The sequence below is a fragment of the Panthera leo genome, chromosome B1 (assembly GCF_018350215.1).
Source record: "Panthera leo isolate Ple1 chromosome B1, P.leo_Ple1_pat1.1, whole genome shotgun sequence".
Lineage (NCBI taxonomy): Eukaryota > Metazoa > Chordata > Mammalia > Carnivora > Felidae > Panthera > Panthera leo.
This window is the reverse complement of record NC_056682.1, coordinates 202,388,375-202,412,806: the sequence shown is the minus strand read 5'-3', so window position 1 is coordinate 202,412,806 and position 24,432 is coordinate 202,388,375. Positions and strand designations below refer to the sequence as shown.

General features: G+C 68.2%; 1 protein-coding gene across 3 annotated transcripts; it reads left to right on the top strand.

The window, feature by feature from the left end:
• Positions 1 to 1,599: 1,599 nt before the first annotated feature.
• DOK7 (docking protein 7) lies at positions 1,600 to 23,979 on the top strand. 3 transcript variants are annotated; one of them, XM_042934074.1, is made up of 7 exons: positions 1,600 to 1,669; positions 1,741 to 1,786; positions 8,974 to 9,204; positions 10,183 to 10,383; positions 19,235 to 19,354; positions 21,239 to 21,358; positions 22,100 to 23,979. In XM_042934074.1, exons 1-7 carry the CDS (start codon positions 1,616 to 1,618, stop codon positions 22,822 to 22,824), a joined length of 1,497 nt encoding a protein of 498 aa, XP_042790008.1. In that variant the 5' UTR covers positions 1,600 to 1,615; the 3' UTR covers positions 22,825 to 23,979. The 3 variants fall into 3 exon arrangements, with proteins under 3 accessions (XP_042790008.1, XP_042790010.1, XP_042790011.1); XM_042934076.1 differs by having other exon boundaries at positions 10,183 to 10,372; positions 22,100 to 22,628; XM_042934077.1 differs by lacking the exons at positions 8,974 to 9,204; positions 10,183 to 10,383.
• Positions 23,980 to 24,432: the final 453 nt, after the last annotated feature.

Here is a 24,432-nt window from a genome sequence, read left to right as displayed (position 1 = left end):
CTCCCTGCAGGGATGACCGAGTGCCAGGCGCCTGGGGCGGCGGATGTGTTGCTGGCCACAGCCCCCAGCCGCCATCCGGCTCCACGCCGGCTGTCCCACGCCGGCCCCTGGGGGCCTGAGATGTGTGGGGGCATGAATGGGGCTCTGTGGCTAGGCAACTGCTCCACAGAGGGCGGCTGCTGGCTGCACAGGTGATGTGGGGGTGGGGGAGCCGGGGGACGTGGGAGAAACAGAGCCGCTTCGGGGCCTGGTGTGACCCTGCTGCACATCAGGCCCCAGCCAGACGGCACCCCGGCACCACATTCGAGCCCGTGGCCCACTGGGGACCCACCCTGTCAGGTCCCCAGGGGCAGCGGGAGCGTGTGCCCAAAGGGGGTGAGCCTGGCTCTCTGCACCCGGCATGGCGGCTGCTCAGTGGGGACTCCGAACCAGGGCTTGCCAGGCCCTCCCTGCCACTCCCCCCTCGGCTACAGACTCTGCTGACCGGCTCAGTCCTGGCCATGAGACCCCCTGCACACCGCTCTGACATTAGATCCCCCTCAGTGAGAGGCCCTAGCCCGAAGGGCCTGCACAGGGCGAAGGCTCGCATACATGCCCCACAAACGCCGGCCTCCCTGCCCGTGCCGATCGGAGTCAACGGAACAGTGTTTATTCCTCCCCACTCTCCCTGCCAGAACATAAAACTCCCTGAGGCTGGGAACACTCTGCGTTTCCTTGCTTTCCCAGGGCACTGCCCCGTCCCCTCTGCTGCTGTCCCCCTCATCCTGTGATGCTCCTGGAGGCATGGGCATTGGAAGCCATCTTAGAAATGGGGGCAGATGTCCAAAGTGTAGGCCTGCCGAGTCCCCCAAACTCCCTGGGCTCTGGAAGAACCAGGGGCAGCTGGACAGGGTTTACAGGGTGGAGGAGGAAAAATCCAGAAGCTCAGAGCCCCCCACCTCCTGCTGTGAAGGGGGCTCCTGGTGGGTCTCCCACCGAGCAGTAGAGCCGGGTGTGGGGGAGACCACGCACAGAGACCCGGACCCCCCCTGCCCCCCCAGCAATCCAGCAGTCCCACCTGCACTGGGGTCCATGCCGCCAGGGGGCTTGAATGGACTCCCCCTCCACTACCCTGCCTGGGAGAGGCGAGGGGGCTGGAGGGCTGGGGGCGAGGCGGCCTCCTAGGCCCCAGTCGTCCCAGGTCAGTGGGTTGTCAGGGGTGTCTGGTGACAGCCCTAGGGCGGTGGGAGGGGCAGGTGCCGGAGGGAGAAGCCAGGTGGGGGGAAGACGCCCCGTGAACGTGTCTCCGGTTGCCAGGTCGCGGCCTCTGCTTTTGGACGAGAAGCCGCCCCCACCCCCCCCTCCCCACCCCGCGCCCCCATCCGGGCGGTGGGGGCGCGGCGTCCGACCCACGCGGCCGGGTTCCGGAGGGCGGGGCCGCAGGTGGCCGCAGGTGCCCCGCGGGGCCGGCGGCGCAGGGGGAGACCGGCGCCCCGCCCGCGCCCCGCCCCCGCCGGCCCGCCCCCGCCGCCCTGCGCTCGGCCCGCCCGGAGCTATTTTGAAAGTGACCCTGGGCCGGGCGGCCGCGGGGCGGCGGGGAGAGGCGCGGCGGGCGCCGCGGGAACCATGACAGAAGATGACCGAGGCGGCGCTGGTGGAGGGCCAGGTCAAGCTGCGGGACGGCAAGAAGGTCGGGGCGCGCGGCGGGCGCGGGGCGGGCGCGGGGCGCGGCGGCCGCTTACGCTCCCTCTGTCCCCGCAGTGGAAGACTAGGTGGCTGGTGCTGCGCAAGCCGTCGCCGGTGGCAGGTGAGCGGGGCGCGGGGCGCGGGCGCGGGGCGCGGGGCTGACGCGGGGCGCCGCGGCCTCGGGCGCCGGCCCGGAGCGCGGCCAGCTCGCCCGAAATAGCCGGCGGCGCCGCGCGGGCTGTAACCGGAGAGCGCCGCCGCCTCGGCCTGCTCCTGCCCGACGCCGGGACCCGCCGGCGCCCGCACCTCCCCGGGAGGGGCCTGCGGGGCGGCGGAGGCTGGAGGGGTCACGAGTGCCGGTGCGGGCGTGCTCTCCCCTCCCCCAACACGCAGCAGGGAGCCCCGGGGGGAGGGGCCGGCTTTGTGCGCCCTGAGGGAAGGGGGGCGAGTGGTGCCGCGGAACCCAGCGTGGACACTGCCGGCCGCGCTGACCCGGGGGCGCTCCCACCTTCCCCAGGTGGGCAGAGGCTGGGCCACCAGGTGGGAACTGTGTTGCCTCTGTGCCCGAGAAAAGAAAAGTCTGCCCGGGCTGGGGGGAGCAGCTCTGGGGGCGGGGGGTGGGGGGGCGGGGAAGGCCAGGCCCGCGCGAGAGCCCCGAACTTGGGCTTCTCATTCTTGTGCGTTCGGGAGGATCGGCAGCCGTGTGGCTGCAGCTGTCTGGGGAGACAGGTGCCCTGGAGCGGACCCAAGCACCCTGGGGTCTGTGTGGGGTGCTGGGGGTGTGAGTGCACGCTGCCTCCCCCATGTGGGACTGCTGGAATGTCTTCCGGGCCGCCTGGGGTGTCTGCCATTTCCCTGGAAGGGGGTGGGGGCTGGGCGCCCTCCCTGGTCCCCCCTCCCGGGTCCCCTCCCCCTTCCCTGCCCTGCGCCTGCCCACAGTTGCAGTCCGAGGGCCTGATTTTGGTCCTGGACACCCTCTTCCTGCCTGGGCCTCAGCTTCCCCTCCAAGGGGTCCCGGGCTTGACTGACGGCTCGTTCAGCCAGTCAGTTCTTCACGCAAAGACCCTGTGCCTGGTGCCCCGGGGGTCTTGTCCAGGGGAAGCTCCAGGGAGGCCCGGTAGAGGAGGCATAGGGGTGGGGACACCGAGTGGCCCCTGGAAGGCAGGGAATGGAGAGGCAGGCCCGGGCTGAGGGCAGCGGGGCAGAGGCCCTCGGAAACGTTGAAGAGGCTCGTGGCTGTGGGGGGCTGGCGGCAGGTTGCTTGGTGGGATGGGGGAGGAGCAGGGGGGGCCTGCACGGCCCCACCTGAGGAGCAGCCCCACCGGTGGTCTCTGTGGCCTTCCTCCCTCTCTCACGTGGGAGGGTGTGATTTGCAGCCCCTGGTGGTGGATTTTACCTCCGGATCCAAGAGAGCTTCCTGCTGGAGCCTGGCGTGGGTCTGCCTGAGGAGGGAGGGTCCTTCTGCACACGCGGAGTGTGCAGGGGTCCCCGGCACCCAGAATCTGGGTCTGTAGGACCTGGTGTCCATGGTGCCTTGCCTGGGCTCTCCCACGTGCATAGGAGCGGTAGGAAGTGCGGGGCCGGTGCGGAGAGCACCTCAGGATGTGGGGAGGGAGGAGCCTCCCGCAGAGGAGCCAGCTCTGGATTTGAGGGGGGCCGTGGGAGGAGAGAGGGCAGGACACCCCAGGCGGGGCCTTGCGTTGGAGAGCCCCTGAGCCCCCGCAGGGTGGGAGGGGATTAGGGGCAATGGAAGGTAGGCTCCCTCCCGCCCCTCTGGGCCGCGCATCTGTCACCTCGTGTCCCTGAACCCAGGATGGCCCCCCCCACCCCCATCCCTGCCCGCAGTCCTGGATGGCAAGGACCCCGCATCGCCAGCCAGAGGCAGCCTGGTGGGGGCTGTGAGCCCAGCTGCCGTGGCAACACCCGGGGCCACGCAGACTCACCGGGAGCGGGGCCTCGGCGCGTGGCCCGTGCAGCTGGCAGCTTCTCTGAGGTGGGCCAGGCACCAGGTGCTGGTGACGGGGAGGGTCTGTGTCCCACGGGAATGGGCTCAGTCCCAGGCCGGACAGGCAGCCCAGGACGGAGTGTGAGTGGTGGCCAGCCTTCCTGTCCCCGTGGGGACATCGAAGAAGGGGCCTGGGGTCCCCACAGCCCCGGGTTCAGGACCGGGAGTTAGGGAACCCCGAGCTCAGATCTCAGTGCCGCCCCGCGCTCCCGGCTGACGGCGCCTGGGTGGCCCACCGGGCGGGAGGGCTGAGCACCCACAGCCTGCGTGTCCCCGCTGATGCCTGTGCTCTCTGGGCGGCCCGTCCTTGTGAGCCACACAGACCTGCACGCCCCCCCCCCCCACCCCCTCCGGCACCGTGAACTGTTTCCTTCCTGGGTCGGATCCCAGACGGGCTGGGCCCACACTCCATCCTGCGCCTGAGGCTCAGCGAGGGCCCTCCCGGCTTCGGCCCCATTCCCGGCTGCTCCCAGCTGCCCCCAGGCTGCTGCCCCCTCAGCAGGGGTCCCCTTGGGCTCTTCCAGCTGCTGTGCTGAAGGCACCGTGTCAAGGTCACCGTGACACGAGGGCCGAATGCAGCAGCCGCTTCTGCCGCGTCTCGTGGGCGTCCGCGTCCGTCTCCACCCTCTGGGCCGGCCTCTCCCTGAGCCTGGAGGCCCGGAGGTTTGCCTGTCCCCAGCCGGCCCTCCCCGAGGCTCTCCAGCCCTGGCCGCAAGCGCATCTGAGGGCTCATGACCCCACGGTTATTTTTACATCTCCAGACGCCCACGTCCAGCCGCCTGCGTGTGCGGTGTCCGATGGGCCTCTCCAGCTCACGTGTCCAGGACGGAGTGGCCCAAGCCCCGCCCCCGCAGCCCCCTCCCAGGGCGTCCCCTGCCCGCCCCCAATCCAGTGTGATGCCTGCTCTTCCTGCCCCCGGAGAAGTCCTGTGGGGAAGGTCCCGTCAGGCTGTCATCATGGTTAGTGCAGAGCCTGCCCCTGGCCCCCTCTCCCCGCCCAGCCTGGGCCAATGGCACCTCTTGCCTGACCAGCCGCAGGAGCCTGGAGGCTTCTGCTCTCGCCCCAGGCGTCTTCTCCGGGCGCAGCCAGGCTGAGCCCCCATTGCCTACAGCCCCCAGGGCTCACCAGGCCCTCCTGACCAGCAGACAGCGTGGGCCCCTCTTCCCTCCCTCTCCTGCCCGCAGGCCCTCTGCGTTCCTACCTCTGGGCCTTTGCACTGGCTGTTCCCTGTAGCACAGCACTGATCCCTGCAGGGCTGCTGCACTGGCTCCTTGCATCACTTGGGAGTCATTTTTGTTGTGCCCTCTGGGAGAGTCTCGGCCCCGCGTTGGGGCCCCCGCAGCCACTGCCGTCCCCTCAACGGTACTTCCCATGGTGGCCTCCTTTGACCCTGTCCCCTCTTGGGTGTCAGCTCTGTGAGGGCTGGGCTCTGTCCCCCGGGTCCCCTGTCTGCTCACAAGCACAATGAACTGGGCCGAGGGCTTCTGGGGAGACGCACCAGCCTGTGGCGCAGGGTGGGAGGTGTGGGAAGGCCCTGAGGGGTCCCGGCAAGGCGGAAGTTCCTGGAGGACAGGGGCGGACCCAGGGCGAGCCATCTCCCCAGTGCCGAGTGATGCTGTGGGGCTGTCCCAGGCCCGCGCTGAGGTCCCCTGCCAGGCCACCCTGAGCTCGCCGGCAGGGTGGCGAGGCCGTGTTAGCACCTGGCCTGGGCCCGGTGGGTGGCGTCCATCCCGCGGGCGGAAAGCGGGGGCTCTGAGCGCTGGGGGTGCGTCGACAGCCGTGGACGGGGTCAGCCAGCCTCCCACCCCGGAAGCCGTGCACAGGGAGGGGCCCGGCGGCCACAGCAGTCATGTGGAGGTGTGCGTGTAAGTGTGTGCGCGCGTGGATGTCCGTGCGTGTTGTGTGGGTGAGTGCACGTGTGTGTGCGCCTGTCAGCCCTCGGTGCCTTGGTTTACCTCCTTGCCTCCTCTGCCTCCTTTCACCGTGATGGCCCCACATGCTCCAGGGAGGCGCCCGCTGCCCTGGGCCACGCCCTCTCCGGGCTCGTGGACGGCTCTGTCTCCCGCGCCTGGAGCCACGTCACAGAGACCCTTCGGCCCTCCTGCTGTGAGCAGGGTGCACCCGGCCCGCGTGGACAGGAGCTGGATGGAGGCCCTTCCACTGGGTGGCCCGGTGTGCTCCCTGGGCCGCTGACCCGGAGGCCTCACCGCAGGACCCGTCCCTCTGGGCTTCCTGTGAGGGGCGCGGCCGTGGGGTGCCCCGTGGGGCTGTCTGGCGGGGGGCGTGCGTTCCTCAGCCCTGTGTCTGCGGGGTGCAGGCAGTGTCAGTGCCCCCCCCACCCCGGCCGACCCTGCTTTGTCACGGGCAGGAAGGGAGAATTTCTGTTCCTCTGGTGCACTCCCCCCCGGGGCGGGCTTTAAAAATAAGAACAACTCATTGCCCCCGGGGACGTGGCGGGGACGTGGCGGGGACGTGGCGGGGACGTGGCGGGAGCAGCTGCAGTCGCAGGGCCCCATGGGCCGCACAGTCACTGCGTCCACCCAGCCCCCTCCCCACGGTCCCAGCCGAGCTGCCGGGGGGCTCGGAGCACCGAGCATGGGGTGGACCCGAGCTGCTCCGGCCGAGCCCAGGCCGTGGCCGTGGCCGTGCCCGGCCTCTCCGTCCACGTTTAGAAACGCGACAAGTGACTTGGAGGACGTCCCAGGTTCCTGGGCTGCAGACACCCGCTCTCTCACGGTCCCCGGGGCTGGGGGTCCAAAATCAAGGTGTCGGCAGGGCCACGTTCCTCGCGGAAGGCCCTGGGGAGGCTCCCGCCCGCCTCTTCCAGCTCCTGGCGGCTGAGGCGCTCCGCCTGCGGCCCCATCACTTTGCGACTGTCCTCACGTGGCCTCCTCCTCTCTGCGTCTGTCCTCTGGCCTGTGCCTTGTGAGGACGCTCGCGGTTAGATCTGGGCTCCCCCGGACGACCCGGGACCACCTCACCTGGAGGTCCTTAACTTGACCAATAAGGTGGTGCTCCCACGCTCTGGGGTCAGGCGTGGACGCGTCTTCCGGGGCCTGATCGGCCCCCGGCGGATGGGCGAGGGTGCCCGCGGTTGTGTCCGTACGGGACGGGATGGCGGCTGCTCAGGCCCGAGGAGATTGGACAGGCTCGGGGACGCGTGTGGCGCTCACACGCGGGCCCCCAAAACCCGTCCCACGGGTGCGCAGGTCTGGGATGGGGGCGCCCGCCCGGCCGCGGGAGGCAGCCGGAGGGCGTGGCCCTTGTAGCCGACTCGACTCTAGCCCCGGAGTCGGCCAACCGCAGCCCCGAGCCACGGCGGGCCGCTTGTAGTAAAGTTGTATCGGAACACGGCCACTCACTCGCGTGTTACTCTGCTGTCCTCACAGTCGGGCCGCCGCGACGGACCTTGTGTGGCCCATGAAGCCAAACAGTTACTGTCTGGCTCTTTACAGGAAGGTGTGCTGACCCTTCCTTGTGGCTATATTCCTGGGAGCATAACTCCTAGAACAAAGGAGGTGACAGTCTCGCTCTGCCGTGCAGGTCGGGCCGGGCCTAAAGTGACAGTCTTTTGTTTGACAGATCACCCCGCACCGTCCTCATGAGGGGCACTGGGGATGTCACTGTGCACAAGCGGAAGGGGGCCTGCCTTCAAGAGCCCACCCGCGGGGCTGGTGGGAGTGGGGACAGCAAACGGACAAGGCACAGACCTGGCTAGAAAAAGTGCTGTGAGGGACCGCAGAGCCTGCTGCAGGGACCGGGTGGCAGCTGTTTGTCGCTGTGTGCGGGGCTGTGGGGGGCCGGGTGGCGGGGCTGTCCTGACATGTGCTACCTCCTCCCTGCAGCCCTCCCTGGCTCCCTTTGTCCTGTGCGGAGGCCCTTACCCGGGCTTTTTCTTGGCTCCCGGGCCTGACTTCTCTGGTGACACGTGAGGGGATGTGTCCTTTGCAGCCCATGTGCCTTATTTCTCTGTGGCCCGGCTGTGAGCTTCCAAAGGGAGTGGGCCGAAGCCACAGCCTCTTCCCGGGCTGGTCCTGGGAGAGAACACACACCGGAAGGCTCGGGGGAGCACGTGGGTTTCTGTGGCTTCTGGGCTTTTCCCCCTCAAAACGGGAACGTGTTTGCTTTTTCCTGATGTGAGCGTCTCAGACACGAAGGACGGGTTTGCGAGCGGGACGGGCAGCCGGCTCGCGGTCCCCCCGACTTTGCGGCCACTTCATGCCGCAAGGACAGAGGTGCGTCGGGGGCTGGCGCTGCCCTCTGGCCCTGACCAGGGAGGTCTGTGGACCCCCGTGGGCCCTCGGAGGGGCCGTTGCTGTGGTTTGCCGGGCCTCGCACGGCAGGAAGCACGTGGCTCACAACCGTGACTTGTCCCCGATTCGGCTTCAATGATCTGTGTGCGTCGAGTCCTTGCGGGATTTGGTGGTCACGTGGGTTGGGGGGGGCCTGCTCTCAGAGGCCAGAGTGGGAACGTCACCGCACCCCTTCCGCAGGTCCCCACGGCTTCCTCCCCCACCCTCTCCGGCTCTCGCCAGGGGCCTGATTCCTCCAGCTTTCTCGTGGGATTTGGGGCGTCTCACACTGAAAGGTGCCTCGGCGTCACGTCGGGCCCCCGAGCCCCCCACCCTCACAGACGAACGGGTGGCCGGGGCCCAGACAGGTGGGGACGCCCCGTTAGGCAGGCCCGCGGGGGCCCAGGGCCATCTGATCCTCTGTGGCGTGCCTGGACTGGTGCAGGTGGACGGCGTGGGGGCCGCGCCCGGGGCCGCGTGCGGCCTCAGCGGCTCTGGCTTGCTGTCCCGCTGGGATGACGGGGCCGGCGACCATGATGCTGAGGGAAAACGGGGACTCTAGGACCGAGGCGTGGCACCTGCCAGTCCTGCGGGCGGGCTGGCGTGGGGTCCGGCAGTGGGCCCGAGGGGGCAGTGGCTTCCTCCCCGACACCCCCCGGAGGACGAGAGACCCAGGAGGTGCACGGGAAGGGGGCCCGTCCCCGCGGGCCTCGGGCCACAGCTCCCGTGGGCCCGGCGGCCCCTGAGGGTGGCCCCTGTGGGTCCCGGAGCCTGGGGCAGGGTGGGGGATGGGGCCGGGCCCAATGTCCCGGGCCCACTCCTGCCCCTGTGGCCCGTGGGCCGTGCAGGGTGGGCGACGCCCCTGGAAGATGAAGAGACTGTGCCTCCTCAGGGCGGCTGGGGGGCTCGCTTGGGGTCGTACCTCAAAGCCGGGACTCTCCGGGCGGGGGACGCCGGGGGCTTGGGGCGTGGTGTTGCCGGCCCACCGTGCCTCGTCCGGCGCCCTCGCAGACTGCCTCCTGATGCTGGCCTACAAGGACAAGTCTGAGCGAGCCAAGGGCCTGCGGGAGCGCAGCAGCCTGATGCTGGAGGACATCTGCGGCCTGGAGCCCGGCCTGCCCTACGAGGGCCTGGCCCACACGCTGGCCATCGTCTGCCTGTCCCAGGCCGTCATGCTGGGCTTCGACAGCCGCGAGGCCATGTGCGCCTGGGACGCCCGGATCCGCTACGCGCTCGGTGAGGGTGAGTGAGGCCAGGGCGACAGACCCCGCGTCCCGCGGGGCCCTCATCCACAGGCCGCAGGGGCCGCGATGCGACTCCAGGGTGCGATGCGGGAGGGTTTGCCGAGCACCAGCCCCCCCCACCCCCACCAGGCTCTGCGCTTGGGGCCTGTGGTCGCGCTCGGGGCCTGTGAGGGGAGGGGCGTGGGGGGGGGGGGAGCAGCCGGGGCCCCGGGACCTTCCGAGCTCCTGACTCGATCCCATCAGAACTAGAGCCGTTACCCCGAGCGGGCGCTGGCCAAGCAGAGGGAGCTTCCACACAGGCCTGACGTTCGGCCCCTCCCCTGCCCGGAGCCAGGTTCTGGGGGAGCGAGGCCACAGTCAGCGTCCCGCTGCACCCCGCTGGGGGCGCCTGAGCCAGGGAGGCGGGGTGGCCAGGCCGGGCCCAGAGGAGGGCCCGGATGAGGGCGGGCGGCCCTCACAGCGGACGCCAAGGAGCACAGCCTTTAGAAACGTCAAGATCTCGCACGAGCCCGTGATGAACGCAGTACCAACATCTGGGGGGAGGACAGGTTGCAAGCCTGCACGGCCCTTCCCCTTCCTTCCTGACCCAACCCCGAAACCCTGAGCAGCCTCGTCTTTATTCAAACCTTTGATACTTGGCTCCTCACGGACTTTTGCGTTAATTTTTATTTGCTTAAAATAATCGTTACAGTTTCACTGGCCTCTGCCGCTGAGCATTGGGGGCCCGAGGAGGGGGCTCTCTCGGGAGCCGGCTGAGGCCGAGTCCGGCTTGTGAGGACGGGGGTGGGGGGAGAGTGGCATGGGCAGGGCAGCCCCCCCCCCCCCCGAGGGCCTGCCTGGCTCCAAACAGAGGTGGTGACGGGTGCCCGGGCCGGGAGCTGAGGGCATCCCGCCTTCAGGACGGACGCCTGGGAGCTGCCCCCTCTGCCGGGCCTCTGCTCCCAGCCATGCCCTCTCGCCCCTGCCCTGCGCTCAGTGCACAGGTTCCACGTGACGGTGGCTCCAGGCACCAAGCTGGAGAGCGGCCCCGCCACCCTTCACCTCTGCAACGACGTCCTCGTCCTGGCCAGGGACATCCCTCCGGCTGTCACGGGGCAGTGGAAGCTGTCTGACCTCCGGCGCTACGGGGCTGTGCCCAGCGGATTCATCTTCGAAGGCGGGACCAGGTGTGGGTACTGTAAGTATGCGGGGCCGCTCGGAGTTCGGCTTCACCCCAAAACCCTCGGCCTGGAGCCGCCCGCCCCACCCGTGTGCTCGCTTGGCTGGCGTCTGGGAAACGTGGTGGGCGAGGCCAGGTGTCTCACAGCCCGGTGCTCAGCGCTGCGGCCACCGAGGAGGGAGGACGGCCCCTCCGGCTGCAGCCCACCCGCACCCCTGCAGCCAGGCCTGCCTGTCACGACGCGTGGCCTTGTGCCTGAAGTCACGGTGTTCGGACTGAGTGAGAAACAAAAAAAGGGGGGAAGAATGAATGTGTGTGTGTGTGGGGGGGGTATGCCGGGACACGTGTGGACCAAGGATGCCCCGTGGACACACCATGCCCGGGGGCGGGGCAGGTGAAAAGCTGTCCCGATGTTACAGATGCGCCCCCCTCAGAGCCCCGAGGGCCGCCGGGTATGCTGGGGGCGGGGGGAGCTGTGTGCCCCATCTCCGTTCAGCCTGGGACCCCCCCCGGACGGCGATTGGGGCCCGCTCCCTTGCGTGCTCCACAGGGGGCACCAGTCCCCCCACCCCACAGGCTCACGTGAGGGTGACGACCACAGGGGCTCACAGCAGGGTCTGGCACACGCGTTCGGCCAGGTTTGGGTGGCGTCCACCGGGCTCTGGGACCTGGGTCCTGCCGGGATCCCTCCGGTAGAGGGGCTGTGCTTGAGGCCGTGTGCGTGCCGGCCGGCTGGGCCCTCGTTCTGCAAAGGGCGGGCAGGGGGGGCCGTGTCCCAGTGGGTCTCGAGGTAGGGGCCGGCCCTGTGTGGCAGGCAGCCCGCGGGGCCCTGTGTCCAGGAGAAAAGTCATCAGCCTCAAAGACCAACGAGCAGGTGAGGCCGGAGCCCTCGCTCGGGGCAGCAGGGCGTCCGTCACTGGCTGTGGCGGGTCCGCGGGCTGGGGCAGTTTGGGTGGTGGCCCCTGCAGCCCCGGGGTGGGCCCAGCTGCCGGGGAGCCTCCTCTGGGCCGGCATCGGGGACGGGTGAGACACCTGCTGGTGCCCCCTGCTGGATGCGCCCTTGGGGCCCCTGGTTCTGGCACAGTGGAGGTCCCAGCGCTCTGGGGTCTAGAGCGGGGCGGGGGGGCAGGGGACCCTCACCCAGCTGTGTGGGTGGTCAGAGCCGGGGGCCACGGTGCGCTGGGTCTCCCCTGGAGGAGGGGGCGTTATGTGGGGCTGCTTTGAGGACGGGGTGCACGCCGCCCGGGGGTGGTGCCGGCGTGTGCCCCCAGGGAGGCCGGTCAGGAGGACCAGCCGCCATGTGATAGGACGCACTGACGTTTTCCCTCGGAGGCCTCAGAGCGGGGTGGGCTCCCTCCTGCCGATCAACAGCGCCAGACGTCGGGCCTTGGCTCTGGTGGGCAGAGGCTGCTGTGATTTCCCTGGGCTGCCGGCAATGCAGTGGGAGCCCTTCTGGGGCCGTCCTGATGCTGTTCCCGGGCGGGCCGGACGCCCGCCCCGCTGCGGGACGCTGACCCGGGAGCGCAGACGTGCTGGGGATTCAGGCTTCCCTGCTGCCCCCGGCTCTGCGGAGGCCGCCGTCCAAACGCCTGGGGGGACAGGTCGCGTGCGGCTCTGTTGTCAGGGACAAGTTCTCGCGGCTCTGCCCACGTAAGCTGGGCTTTACGCTGTCCTCGATGCAGGGCTGTGGGTGGAGGGACGGCGCACCCCTGCACGTGTGCTCAGACCACCAGGCCACTCGGGCCCGGGCGTCCCGGGGGGAGGGAGGGTAGTTCAGGTCCAGGGCGGGGCGTGAGTCGGTGTCCCGGGGTCGCCGGACCGAATTATCCCAAACCGGAGCCTCAGAGCAACGGAAACGGTTCCCCCGCAGTTCTGTCCCAAGTCAGGGTGTGGGCCCGGCTGGCTCCCTCCAGAGGCTCCAGGGAGCCTCCCTCCCGCCTCTTCCGGCCCCTGGAGGCCGCAGGAGGCCCTGGGCTTGTGGCCACGTGACTCCAGTCTCTCCTCTGTCGTCACTTGGCCGTCTCCCGGGGCCTTGTCTTCCGACTCCATGGGACACAAGTCACCGGATTTAGGGCCACCCGACGAGCCAGGATGCCCTCGCCTCGCCTCCCTCGCTTATGCCTGCAAAGGCCGTTTTTTCAAATAGGGTCAAGTGACACATTTTCGGGTGTAACCGACCTTTGGGGACACCATTCAACCCGTGATGTGAAGGCCTTAGAATTTGGATCCCGACAGGCCCGTGGCCCTGGGCGCGTTTAGTCTGGAGGACAGAGAGCTGGGCTGGAATCATGGGGGGTCCTGGGAGGTCTGGGGTATAAGGAGTTCACGTCGTCTCCCTCCCCTGGTGCAGCCCGAGCCCGGCCCCCGCGCCCTCCAGGACCACACCCCCTTGGCCCTCGGCCACAGACCATTCTCCAGAGGGCAGGAAATTCTCAGAGAGCTGAGACATTTGGTATGACTGTCAGGGGTGGGGTCAGGACCCTGGAGGGTGTGGAGGTGGGGTCCTGGCCTGGTAGGCGTAGGGGGGCATCAGGCCGGGTACGTGGGGGCTCCGTGCGGCTCTGGGTACCTTCCCGGTGGGCATTTTCTCTCTGTGGCCTGCACGTGGACAGTGGCCTGTTCGGAGTCAGATGGGAGTGGGCTCGTTGGCTGGGAGTCCAGGGTCTCCCAGTGTGGCCTCGCTGTCTCTGGGGACGGCCCACGGTGTGTGGTTAGGGCTCAGGGGCGTGAAAGGGAATGGGAGAAAGGGGGCCACCCAGAGCCCGGGATGGGCACGCGAGCTGGGCCTGAAGGCCGGTGGAAGTGTCCAGGAGGGGCCCAGAGGAGGTCTCTGTCCCCTGCATTGGCGGCCCCCACCCCCGTCAAGGGCATCTCGAGGGCACTTCCGCATCCACGTGAGCCAGCTGCATTTGCAAAGGCTCAGGGTCCTTGGAAGCTGAGGAATTCAGCAGGTGGCAGAAAGGTCCCCGAGCCTGTGGCAGAGGCACGTCGTGGACGGTGACCCTCAGGAACACCCCGCCCATGTCCTGGGAGTGGCCTCCGTCTGTGCTGCCCCTCCTCCGCTCGTTTGCCCCGCTCTCTGGGTCCAGCTCACTGCTTCAGCCTCTTGGGGCACAGTGAGCATTTTTAAATGACTTTTAAGCGAGTAAAGGACGAAGGCTTAAACCGGGAGAAACTCTTGCAAAGCACCTGTGCTGTCCAGCTGATAAGTCATCTCGGCCTCCCTGGCATCTGCTGGTCTGAATGCCGGGTGGTCCCGGCAGAGCTGGCTGGAACCCTGGTCTCTGAGCCCAGGAATGTGGGCAGAGGAGGGGACGTGTTCGGTGGCTTCTCCAAGCCAAGTGGGGGTTGGGGCTGGGGAGCACGTGGCCAGGCAGGGAGAACTCAGAGCCCGTATGAGACAGGTATGAGACGTTTCCGGTCCCCAGGGCGGCTGTGGGTGGGGCACAGATTCCAGCACCCCAGAGGGGACCCCGAGTCCCGCTCTTTCAGGCGGAGATCCCTGTGATAAGCCCGACCGGCCCCCTGCATAGACTGGGGCGATGGGACCAGCCCCGCCTTCCCCGATGGCTCTGGGTCAGCAGGTCACCGTTGACACAATGTTCCTGGTGGCAGAGAGTCGGTCTGAGTCTCCCAGCCTTGGCGTGGCTCTGGGAGGCCCTGGGCTCCGTGGAAAGAGCAGGGCCTGGGCTGGCGTCTCCACCCGAGGCTCCCGGCCCACGGCTCAGCTCTGTGTCCCACAGCAGGGATGGGGAGGACGCTGGCCGACGCCCTCCGCTGCCCTCCCACAGCAGCCCTGAACACCGGACCTGGGGCACGGGGGCTGCCTCTGGAGGCTGGGAGGGTGCCTCTGGCCTCCTGGCTGCTGGGTCACTCAGGACACCATTTAAGAGAACGGGCTGACGGACAGAGCCCTCAGCTGGCCCCGGGGAGACGCAGAGAAGTGGAAGATCCCAGACCTGCCCTGAGGAGCCTCTTACCTGAGCCGGGAGTGCCCGGGTACCCAGTGTGGCCATGGGGCCAGGGTGGCCCGGCTGCCCGAGAGGAAGGTGGGTCACCGAGGAGCGGCCTCAGCTGGACCTCGCAGGAAGCTGGGCGTCGAGGGAGACAGGCCACCCCTACTCGGGGACGGAGCCCAGTGCCGCGGCTCACCCGGCAATGTCCCTACACTCTGCCCAGGGTGGTGCCGGGTCCTGCCCGGGCTGTTGTGCCCCAGGGACAAGTATGCGTGTGTGTGTGCACGTGGGTGTGTGCGTGTGTGCATGTGCGTGTGCACGTGTGTGTGTGCATGTGTGTGTGCACATGTATGCACGTGGGTGTGTGCACGTGGGCGTGTGTGCGTGTGTGCATGTGCGTGTGCACGTGGGTGTGTGCGTGTGTGCACATGTATGCACGTGGGTGTGTGCACGTGGGTGTGTGCGCGTGTGTGCATGTGTGTGTGCACATGTATGCACGTGGGTGTGTGCGGGTGTGTGCGTGTGCACGTGGGTGTGTGCGTGTGCACGTGGGTGTGTGCACGTGTGTGCGCATGTGTGCGTGTGCATGCATGTGGGTGTGCGCGTGTGTGCGTGTGCGTGTGCACGTGGGTGTGTGCACGTGTGTGCGCGCGTGTATGCACGTGGGTGTGTGCGTGTGCGTGCATGTGGGTGTGCACGTGTGCATGTGCGTGTGCACGTGGGTGTGTGCGCGCGTGTGCGTGTGCACATGTATGCACGTGGGTGTGTGTGGGTGTGTGCGTGTGCACGTGGGTGTGTGCGTGTGCACGTGGGTGTGTGCACGTGTGTGTGTGCTCATGTATGCACGTGGGTGTGTGCGTGTGCATGCATGTGGGTGTACGCGTGTGTGCGTGTGCATGTGCATGTGCACGTGGGTGTGTGCACGTGTGTGTGCGCGTGTATGCACGTGGGTGTGTGCGTGTGCGTGCATGTGGGTGTGCACGTGTGCATGTGCGTGTGCACGTGGGTGTGTGCGCGTGTGTGCGTGTGTGTGCATGTGCGTGTGCCGGGTTGTCACAGTGATCGGGGCACGTGCCGGGCACTTAGCGGGAGTGGCTGCCAGGACGTTGAGTGCCCTGCAGTGTGGGCTCCGTCCTGCACTGGTGGCTGTGAAGAGGGTGCGGGGGGCCTCCCGGGCACGGGCAGGACAGAGCCTGCTTCCTGGAGGAGGGGTTTGTTCTGTTTGTTTACTGGGGCAAAATATACATAGCACAGAATTTACCATTTTAACCATAGTTAGGCGGACAGCTCAGAGGCATCAGGTACATTCAGGGTCATGCGGCCGTCCCCACCCTCCATCCCAGAAGTCTTCTGTCTTCCCCAGCTGACACTGGCCCCAGTGAGCGCTAACCCCCGTGTCCCCTCCCCCGGCCCCTGACGCCCACCGTCCACTTTGTCTCGATGACCTGGCTCCTCCTCGGGGCAGTGGGACCACGCGGTATCTGTGCCTTCGTGAGCATCGTGACCTCCAGGCCCATCCCCGCGGTGGCAGGTGGCAGGGGGTCCCTCCTCGAGGCTGACATCCCACTGTGTGGCTGGACCACGCCGTGTGTGTGCCTTCCTCTGTCGGTGGACTCCTGGTTTCTTCCTCCCTTGTCTCTTGCGACTAATGCCGCTGTGCACGTGGGGGTCGGGTGCCTCTTTCACATCCTGCTTGCAGCTCCTTCTGGGGCCCCCAGACGTGGGATTGCTGGGCCGGACGGTGGTTCTGTGTTTGAGTTTCGGAGGCGCCTCCGCGCCGTTTTCTGCAGGGGCTGCACCAAACGGGTGCATTCCCGCTGGCGGTGCACGGGGTTCCGGGTCCCCCACTCCGCCTCGTCAATGCCCGTTTTCTTCTTTTTTGTTTGTTTTAAATTTTTAAAAAATGTTTATCTTAGAGAGAGAGAGAGACAGCATGAGCAGGGGAGAGGCAGAGAGAGAGCGAGACACAGAATCTGAAACAGGCTCTGAGCTGTCAGCACAGAGCCCGACGCGGGGCTTAAACCCACGAACCGTGAGATCATGACCTGAGCCGAAGTCGGACGCTTAACCGACTGAGCCACCCAGGCGCCCCGTTTTTGTTTTGTTTTTAATCACAGTCTTCCTAGTGGGCAAGATGACCGGGTGAAATTTACAACTTGATTTCAAGTGAACTCCTTTAGTTGAACTTTGATCCTTCCTCCCAAAACAAGGGCAGAGAAAAATGAAATTCTAATCAGTAGAGGTTTGACTCTGTTAGGAAACCCACAGGCCATGGGTGTCTCACAGGTGAAAGTCTAACTCCAGGCAGGTCTGGTGCTGCCTGGACAGAGCTTTCTAGAACCTTCTCCGCACGGAAGTCCTCCAGATGCTTTCAACACTCTCTCCCCAGTGGGACTTCACCGTGTGGTCCTTGTCTCTGCGGAGCCGGGATACCGACCCGCTGGCAGAGTCAGGCCACGGGAGGTCATCTGAGGACTAACTTCCAACGGGCATCAGCCCACAGAAGTGGGAACATGGCACGTTTGGATGAAAGCGTGTGTTCTTCCCCTTGGAGCTGGCGACCCTTTCCGTGGGGTGCAACACCCACGCCACTGGGGATCGTGGCTGAGGGTGATTGCATTTGCCAAGCCTGTGAGGTCTGCCTGTGGCCCCTGGAGCCCGCAGCGTCTGCCCACAGCAAAGGGCTGGCCTCCCGCTCAGCAGACTCTCCTCCCCGTCTCCCTGTGTTGATTATTGCAGAGCAAGGGACACCCCAGAACTCGGTGGTTCTTTCATTGCTGGTGACCCTGTGGGTCAGGGGTCTGGGTGGGGTGGCTCGTCCCTGCTCCGTGTGGCAGACAGATCGCTCGGGTAGTGGCATTCGGTGGGCGGCCCCGGCCGGAAGGCCCGGGATGGTCGCGGACACGGACCCTTGGGTGGGGCTTTGTGGATGGGGACGGAAGGCGGAGCAGGGGTTGTCTCTGTAGTGACCAGGCGGCAGAGTGGCCCTACGTCCTCCGGCCCTGCAAACAGGCAAGCAAACGAGATTCAAGCAACGCTTTCGTGGGTCGGGGGAGCGGGGTCGGCTTGCCTCTTCTTCCCTCTTTCCACCCCCACCCCAGTGCTGGGGGTCCCCTGGGCTGGACACTGGGGCCCAGTGCCTTGGAAGTGTTCCCTGCCTGTAAGACACCAGGCTGGGCGGCCAGGACGGCACCCGGATAAGGGGGTGTCACAGGGGACGCCCCAGAGGAGGTGCTCCCCGAAAGCGGCCCCGAGTGAGCGATCTGGGGTCAGGGGTCCGGAAAGGCAACGTTAGGTACGCAGGGTCCCGACAGGTGAGGTGGCATTACAGGGGGCCGGGGGTGTTGAGGGACAGGGAGGTGTGCCGCCCACTTCAGGGGGCTCCCGGTGTCCCAGAGCCTGGGGCGGGGGAGGGGAGCCCGAGCGCCAGCCAGCGGTCCGCGCCCCGCGAGCTGTGTCCAGGAGGCCTCGCCTCCCTCGGGGGCGGGAGACGTGTGCCGTCCCCAGGGAACCTCTGGCGTCAGCTCGCTGGCGTGTGTGGGGGTAGCGGCCGGGCTCCCGGGCCTCACCGGCTGCGCCTCGGGGAGCGTGACGCTCAGCAGACGCCTGGTGGAAGGCTGCCGGCTCCGCTCCCCTCGTAACGTGGTTTTTTATAGTCGGGGGACTGGCTGTGCCGTGACCTCTGCCAGCTGACTGTAAGCTCGGGATTAGAGGCCCGGCCCTTTGTGTGCCGGCGGCCCGGCCTTCCTCTCCCCGGCCCCTCAGCCACTGGCGGGGCGCGAGCCGGCGGCTGGCAAGGCCCGGCTCGGGGGCCCATCCGTCCGGCCCGAGGCCCCGTGGTGCCGGCACGTGCCCTGGTGGCCCGGCGGCCTCTCTGGGCCTCAGTTTCCTCATGGTTAAAGCAGGCGTGTCACCTGGTCCAGGGGTGTCGGACGGATGGAGCGCCCACAGCTGGAGGGCGCTGCCCGCCCACCCCGCCCCCCCAGCCCTGGTGCAGCCTCTGAGGGGCACCGGGGCCCTGCCACGTGTCGGGGCTGGACTGCGTCCCTGGGAGCCCGAGAAGGCAGGCCGTGATGGTGGCCGGCGGCCCACGCATCCCCCTGCCCACCCCGGTCTGCCTGTAGCCGAGGGACGGGCACGCCTGCCTTTCTTTGGGCGGCGGGCAGAGGGCGGGGCTGAGGGATTCCTGTGCGGTGACACCAGCCCAGTGTCCACGTGGCCCGCTGTCCCCATTCACTGGGCGGGTGGTGAGGGATTTCATTCACCCTGGCGGGGTTAGGCTGTGGGCTGTGCTGACTCACGCGGCCTGCCCTCTGCTGGCAGGGGCCCCGTGGGCAAGACCTCAGCCCCAGCCCTCACGCCGTGGCCCGGTTTCCTGCCCCAGAACACGGCCGGGAAGGGGGCCTGTGCGGTGGGGGGACGTGTCACCGGCCACAGCGGCGGTGGCCGCCTCGATTGTGGGGCGGGCCCAGCTCTCGCATCTTCCTCCCCCTCAGAGCAGCCCTGGGTCGGGAGAGCGGGACGGGGGCACCTGCCGAGGCGGAGGTCTCCTGGCTGCGTTCTGGGATGTGGACCCTGCCCCAGGCGGCCCTGTCGCCTGCCCCTGCGGCGACCGGGGGCGTCCTCACGGGCTTCCTCCCGCGGCCACATCCTCCCAAAGCAGCCCAGCTCTCCCTGCTGGCCCGTGGAGGCTGGCAGAAAGAGTGGGGACCGGGCGCACAGAGGCAGCGAGGTTCCCCGGGGCCGCCCGGACGCGCCGTGTGGGTTTGAAGGACGGGGCGCGGTTGGCCGGGGCCCGGCAGGGGCTCTCCCTCCCCGCGTGGCCGTCTTGCGGGTCTGCTCCAGGCTCCCGCGCCGTCCCTCCTGGCGGCCACTGGGCCCGGCTGCCAGCAGGGTCTGTCCCCACCCTGCAGGGGCCGGAGTCTTCTTCCTGTCCTCAGCCGAGGGAGAGCAGATCAGCTTCCTGTTCGACTGCATCGTCCGCGGCATCTCCCCGACCAAGGGCCCCTTTGGGCTGCGGCCGCTTCTCCCAGGTGCGTGTAGGAGGGTGGCCTGGGTCGGAGGGGGGACGCCGGGTCCGGTGGGCTGACCTCGGTGAGGGCTCACGCTGCCGGACTCCCAGGGCGACCGCTCGCATCCCCGCTGCCCTTCCGGGCCAGACTGGGGTGGGGGCCTGGCCCCACACGGCTGTAGGTGCTGTAGGTTGAGGTCAGGACGGGCGGGGTCCGAGCTGGAGCGGAGGCTGCTTTGTGAGGTTGCCTGGTGTGCGGAGTCTCACGGGGCGGGGGGGGGGGGGGGGGGTGTGTGTGTGGCTGGGGCGCATTCGTCACGAGCCCTGGGCCGGGGCGGAGCCGGAGCCCAGAAGGGCCAGGCTGCCCCAGGCACTGGGGGGGCTCAGAGCAGGGCTGGACCCCTAGGTTCTGGCCCCTCTCTCCCACTGGAGGAAGGTCTGCCCTCCCCTCGGGGCCGGTGTGGAGGCCTGAGGCCCAGCTGCCGCGGGAGGGGCAGAGGCTGGTCGCCGAGGCCACACCGGGTGGCACGTAAACAGGACAGCCGGGGCTCCCCGCAGCCCCGTGAGGTGGCACTTGTCCCGCTGTCCAGGTGGGAGACAACAGCCCCTGGCCGTGCAGCACGTGGTCAGTGAGCTCACATCTGTGGCCTCCTTGTGTGGGCAGCACAGCCAGGGTGCGGCCCCTCATCCCACCTCCACACCCCACACAGGCCCAGCGGGGATGGGCTGGGGACCCAGGGGGTAGCTCCTGTGGCCTGAACCTCCACAGTCTGGGCTCCGCTGGACGGTGTGGTGGCGCCCTCTGCTGGCACCCTCCTGCCTTGCAACCACAGGTGTGGCGTAGACGATGGATGTGGATGGGCGGGTGTGGACAGGACTGTGGATGGGCATTGTGGACATGGGGTGTGGACAGGACAGTGTGGAAGGGCGATGTGGACGGGCGGTGTGGACAGCAGGGTGTGGACAGGACAGTGCGGACGGGCGGTGTGGACAGTGAGGTGTGGACGCGTGGTGTGGACAGGATAGCGTAGACAGGACAGTGCGGACGGGCGGCGTGGACAGCGAGGTGTGGATGAGTGGTGTGGACAGGATAGTGTAGACAGGACAGTGTGGACGGGCAGTGTGGACAGCAGGGTGTGGACAGGACAGTGTGGATGGGCGGTGTGGACAGTGAGGTGTGCACAGGACAGTGCGGACGGGCGGTGTGGACGGACCGGTGGGGTCTGCCCTGTGCGTCTGGCTGGAGTTTTGTCTAGGCCCCGCGATCACCAGGCTCTCCTGACATGCAGTCTCCACTGTGTCCGCAGCTCAGGCTCCGGGCTGTCCAGGGTCCTCTTGCCTTGACCCTGCTCGGTCGGAGCCACGTGGACACCAAGACCCAGGGAGGCTGGCCTCCTCATGCTGACAGTCGGGAGGGGAGGGCAGGGTCCGCCCCACCCTGAGTATACCCTGCGCGTTCCTGGCCCGGTCCCACTTTGCAGACGTGGACGAGGGGCTCGGGGAGCCCGTCTGATGCCAGTGTCTTGCTGCCCCAATGGCTGCCAGACAGGAAGTGGCCAGGAGGACACGCGGGCGTCCCCGCCCCGGGCGTTGCCAGGACACATGCCCCCTGTAGGGGCCTGCCCGCTCCGGGCAAGGGACACAGGCTGGTGGCCGGGGGGCCTGGAGGGGGCAGGTCGGGTGCCCTGAGACTGGGGTCCAGTAGCTGGCGAGTAGGTGTAGGGAGAAGCTGGGACTCCTGGGGGTCACCTGTGGCCCTGCTGTGGCCTCAGGGCAGAATCAGCACAAGCGTGGCCCCGGCGGTGCTGGTCCCGCGTGATGTCCTGGACAGCGTGTGGCCTGCGGCTGGGGGTCCCGTGGGGATGGGGCTGAAGCCGCGTCTCTGCTGACTCTCCCTCTGCCGCAGACCCGAGCCCTGGGGGGACCCCCACCGCGGAGGAGCGAGTGGCCCAGGAGGCCCTGGAGGCCCTGAAGCTGGAGAAGCGGCTCAGCCTCCTCTCCCATGTGGTCCGGCCGGGGAGCGGAGGTAGGTGGGCCGCACCTGCCGCGGGGAAGGGGTCGACCTCTGGGCTCCTGTTTGTTCCTCCCCTGTGCTCATTCGTTCATTCCTTCTGCTGTGCTCACTCATTTGTTCCTTGCTTGTGATGCCACACATACCACCTGCCAGCCTGGGCCCTGAGCAGAGGTGTGGTGCTGCCTGAGAGCCGGTGAGAGCTGGGTCTGAATCCCTGCCGGCCACCAGCCACGTGGCCTGACAAGGCCGTGGCCTCTCCTGCCTCAGCTTTACCATTCGTGCTGAGACAGAAGGGCCCCTTCTCAGCTCCCGGCGACTCTTGGTTTTCGGAAAAAACAGACAGAAGGGGCTGGCAGCCGGCCAGGGGCCTGCCTGGGGGTGGGGGTGGGGGTGGGGGTGGGGAGCCCGTCTGTCCTCTCTGACTGCTGCCAGTCCCATGCCGGGCACCGGGAGGACCGGGGCCTCCCCTTCCCGTCCAGGCCTGCCCCCGGAGGCAGAGTCTCAGTCTGTACCGAGCAGCGACCTTACGGCGGCTCGTGTCGGTTCCCGGAGGGTGGTGGCCAAGGGGGCGGGAGGAGGGCTCAGGTTGTAGAGGGGGCTGGAGGAGGTGAGGGGCTTGTTGTGGGCAGCGGCCTGACCCGCGTGAGCCTCCGGGCAGAGGGGGAGCCCGGAGAGGGGGTGCTGCCTGCCGTCGCCCCCAGGCCCCGAGCCCCGGAGCAGCCTCGACAGCCCCGCCCCTGCCCTCTGTCTCAGGGGACGACCGCAGCCTGTCCAGCTCGTCCTCGGAGGCCAGCCACTCGGACGTCAGTGCCGGCAGCCGGCTCACGGCGTGGCCCGAGCAGTCCTCGTCCTCGGCCGGCACGTCGCAGGAGGGCCCGGGGCCGGCAGCCGCCCAGGCCCCCGGGGAGGCCGCGCCGGGCGCCTCGAGGCCGCCACCCAAGCCCCTGCGGCCACGGCAGCTGCAGGAGGTCGGCCGCCAGAGCTCGTCGGACAGCGGCATCGCCACGGGCAGCCACTCCTCCTACTCGGGCAGCTTCTCGTCCTGCGCGGGCAGCAGCCTGGACGTGTGGCGCGCGGGAGACGAGTTCGGGTCCTCGCTCAGCCTGCCGCCCGCGGCCGGGGTGCCCGACCCCAGCCTGTGCGCCTGCCCGCCGGGGACGGCCGAGTACCAAGTGCCCGCTGCCCTGCGGCCACATTATGACACGCCACGCAGCCTGTGCCGGGACGCCAGGGACCAGACCGCCACCGCACAAGGCAGCCCCGACGACGGAGGGGCCGGGGACTTGGGTGGCCAGGCGTCCGCGGGGTGTCCCTCCGGCTGGCTGGGCGTGAGGCGGCGGGGACAGGCGGCGGAGGCCCCGGGCAGCGAGGCCCCCGGCGGGGCCTGGGAAGCAGGCAGTCCCCACGCGGGGCTTCCTCCGGCTTTCTTTTCCACTTGTCCCGTCTGTGGAGGACTCAAGGTAAACCCCCCTCCCTGAGAGCCGTGGCCCAGGCCCGCTGCTGCGGGGGGCTGGTTCGTCTCTCCCGACAGGAGGGGAGGGGGCACCCTTTGTGCTGCTGGCGGAGCCAGCCGCTGTGTGGCGCGGTGGGGAGGGCACAGCGGCGACAACCCCAGAGCCGCCTCCTCTCTGGGCGTGAGGCCTGCAGGGGGGGCCCACGGGACTGACCGGGATGCGGCCGGAAGTACGTTCTGGAAAAGCGGGGCAGGCCGGGGGCTGGCAGAGTCCCAGAGCCCGAGGATCAGGTGCTGGGGGCACAGGAGGGTGCTGTGTCCTAGGTGGCTCAAGCCGTGCCCTCGGGGTGAGCAAGGCTGGGGGCGCCCCTCGCCGGCCTGTGCCACTGCCTGCCTGCTGGACGGCCACTCTCACGCCTCAGATCCGTCCCCTCCAGTGCACAGTCACCCCGCCCGACAAAAGTTAGGTCCCCCTGCAGCCGCCGCAGACCCCCGGTTGCCGGGCCGGGAGCACGGCACGTCGTGCGTGCGAGAGCTTTACCGATCTGCCCCGCCCCGCCCCTCCTCTGCAAGGCAGCGCCACTGCTGGCCCGTCCACCAGGGGAGGAAACTGAGGCTCAGGAGGTACAGGGGCTTGTAGGGTCTGGGTGTCCACGGCTCACCCGCCAGCCTTTCCCTGAACCTGCAGCCTCCGGGGTGAGGGCTGGGCCGGGGGGCGCGGCCGCAGCCCCTGGAGCAGGGGGGGCGGGGTGGTGATGTCCCTTCCACCGGCTAGCCCGGCAGGGCCAGCTTGCCAGGGGGCCCCTGGGGAAGCTCGTCCACCCCCTGGCTGAGCTCGGGCCTCCGGGGCCCGTCCCTTGGCATCCGGAGGGCGCGTGGGCGCCCTCCGCGTCTGTCTGCTCGCCTGCATGGGGTGCGGCTGCGTTGCCTGGTTTGCCCATCGCTCTGCGGCTTCGTGCACCTGCGAGAGGCGGGGCCTGTGCCGCTCCAGGCTCCGGTTGGCGCCGTCCCGCGCTGTCCGGAGTCACCCCCATCGGGGGGCAAACAGCTCACCTGTAAATACGTGGCTCTGTACCTTCACCGTCGGCTGAAGACGTCTGTCGCTCTTTTACATTTTTGAATCTGACGCTGTTTGTAATACATCCTTAGACTGGAAATAAAATTTTCTTTTCTTACGGTCTCGTTCTTTTCCGTCTGCCCGTCCTCTCCACCTCGCGCCCCGGCCCTCCCGGCGGGGCCCCTGCTCTGAAATCTGGGGGCCTGTGGGTCCCAGGGAGCAGCATGAGGCCTCGCCTTGTAGTGGCCTCAAGTGTGAACGCACCAGAGACCTGAAAAAGGAAAGGCGGCTCCCGACAGCCGTCTGTGTGTGTGTGTGTGTGTGTGTGTGTGCATGCATTTGCACGTGTGTGTGTTGTGCACGTGCAGCGCGGTGCATGTGTGGTAAGTGTGCTGCGTACATTTGCATGCGTGTGTGTGCATGGCGTTTGCACGTCTGGTGTGGAGCGTGTGCACGTGTGTGTGTGTTCACGCGCACACATGCGTCGTGTGTGGTGTGAGGTTTGTGTGCGATGTGTAATGCACACGGGCGTGGTCTGTGTGATGTGTGTGCATGTTCCTCTGTCCACTCGCGACC

Bases quoted from the DNA above. Each gene is read 5' to 3' on its own strand.
- DOK7 (XM_042934074.1), top strand. From the start codon at position 1,616: ATGACCGAGGCGGCGCTGGTGGAGGGCCAGGTCAAGCTGCGGGACGGC. The intron at 1,787-8,973 runs GTGAGCGGGGCG...GCGCCCTCGCAG, and splicing joins CAAGCCGTCGCCGGTGGCAG to ACTGCCTCCTGATGCTGGCC. The intron at 19,355-21,238 runs GTGCGTGTAGGA...CCTCTGCCGCAG, and splicing joins GCTGCGGCCGCTTCTCCCAG to ACCCGAGCCCTGGGGGGACC.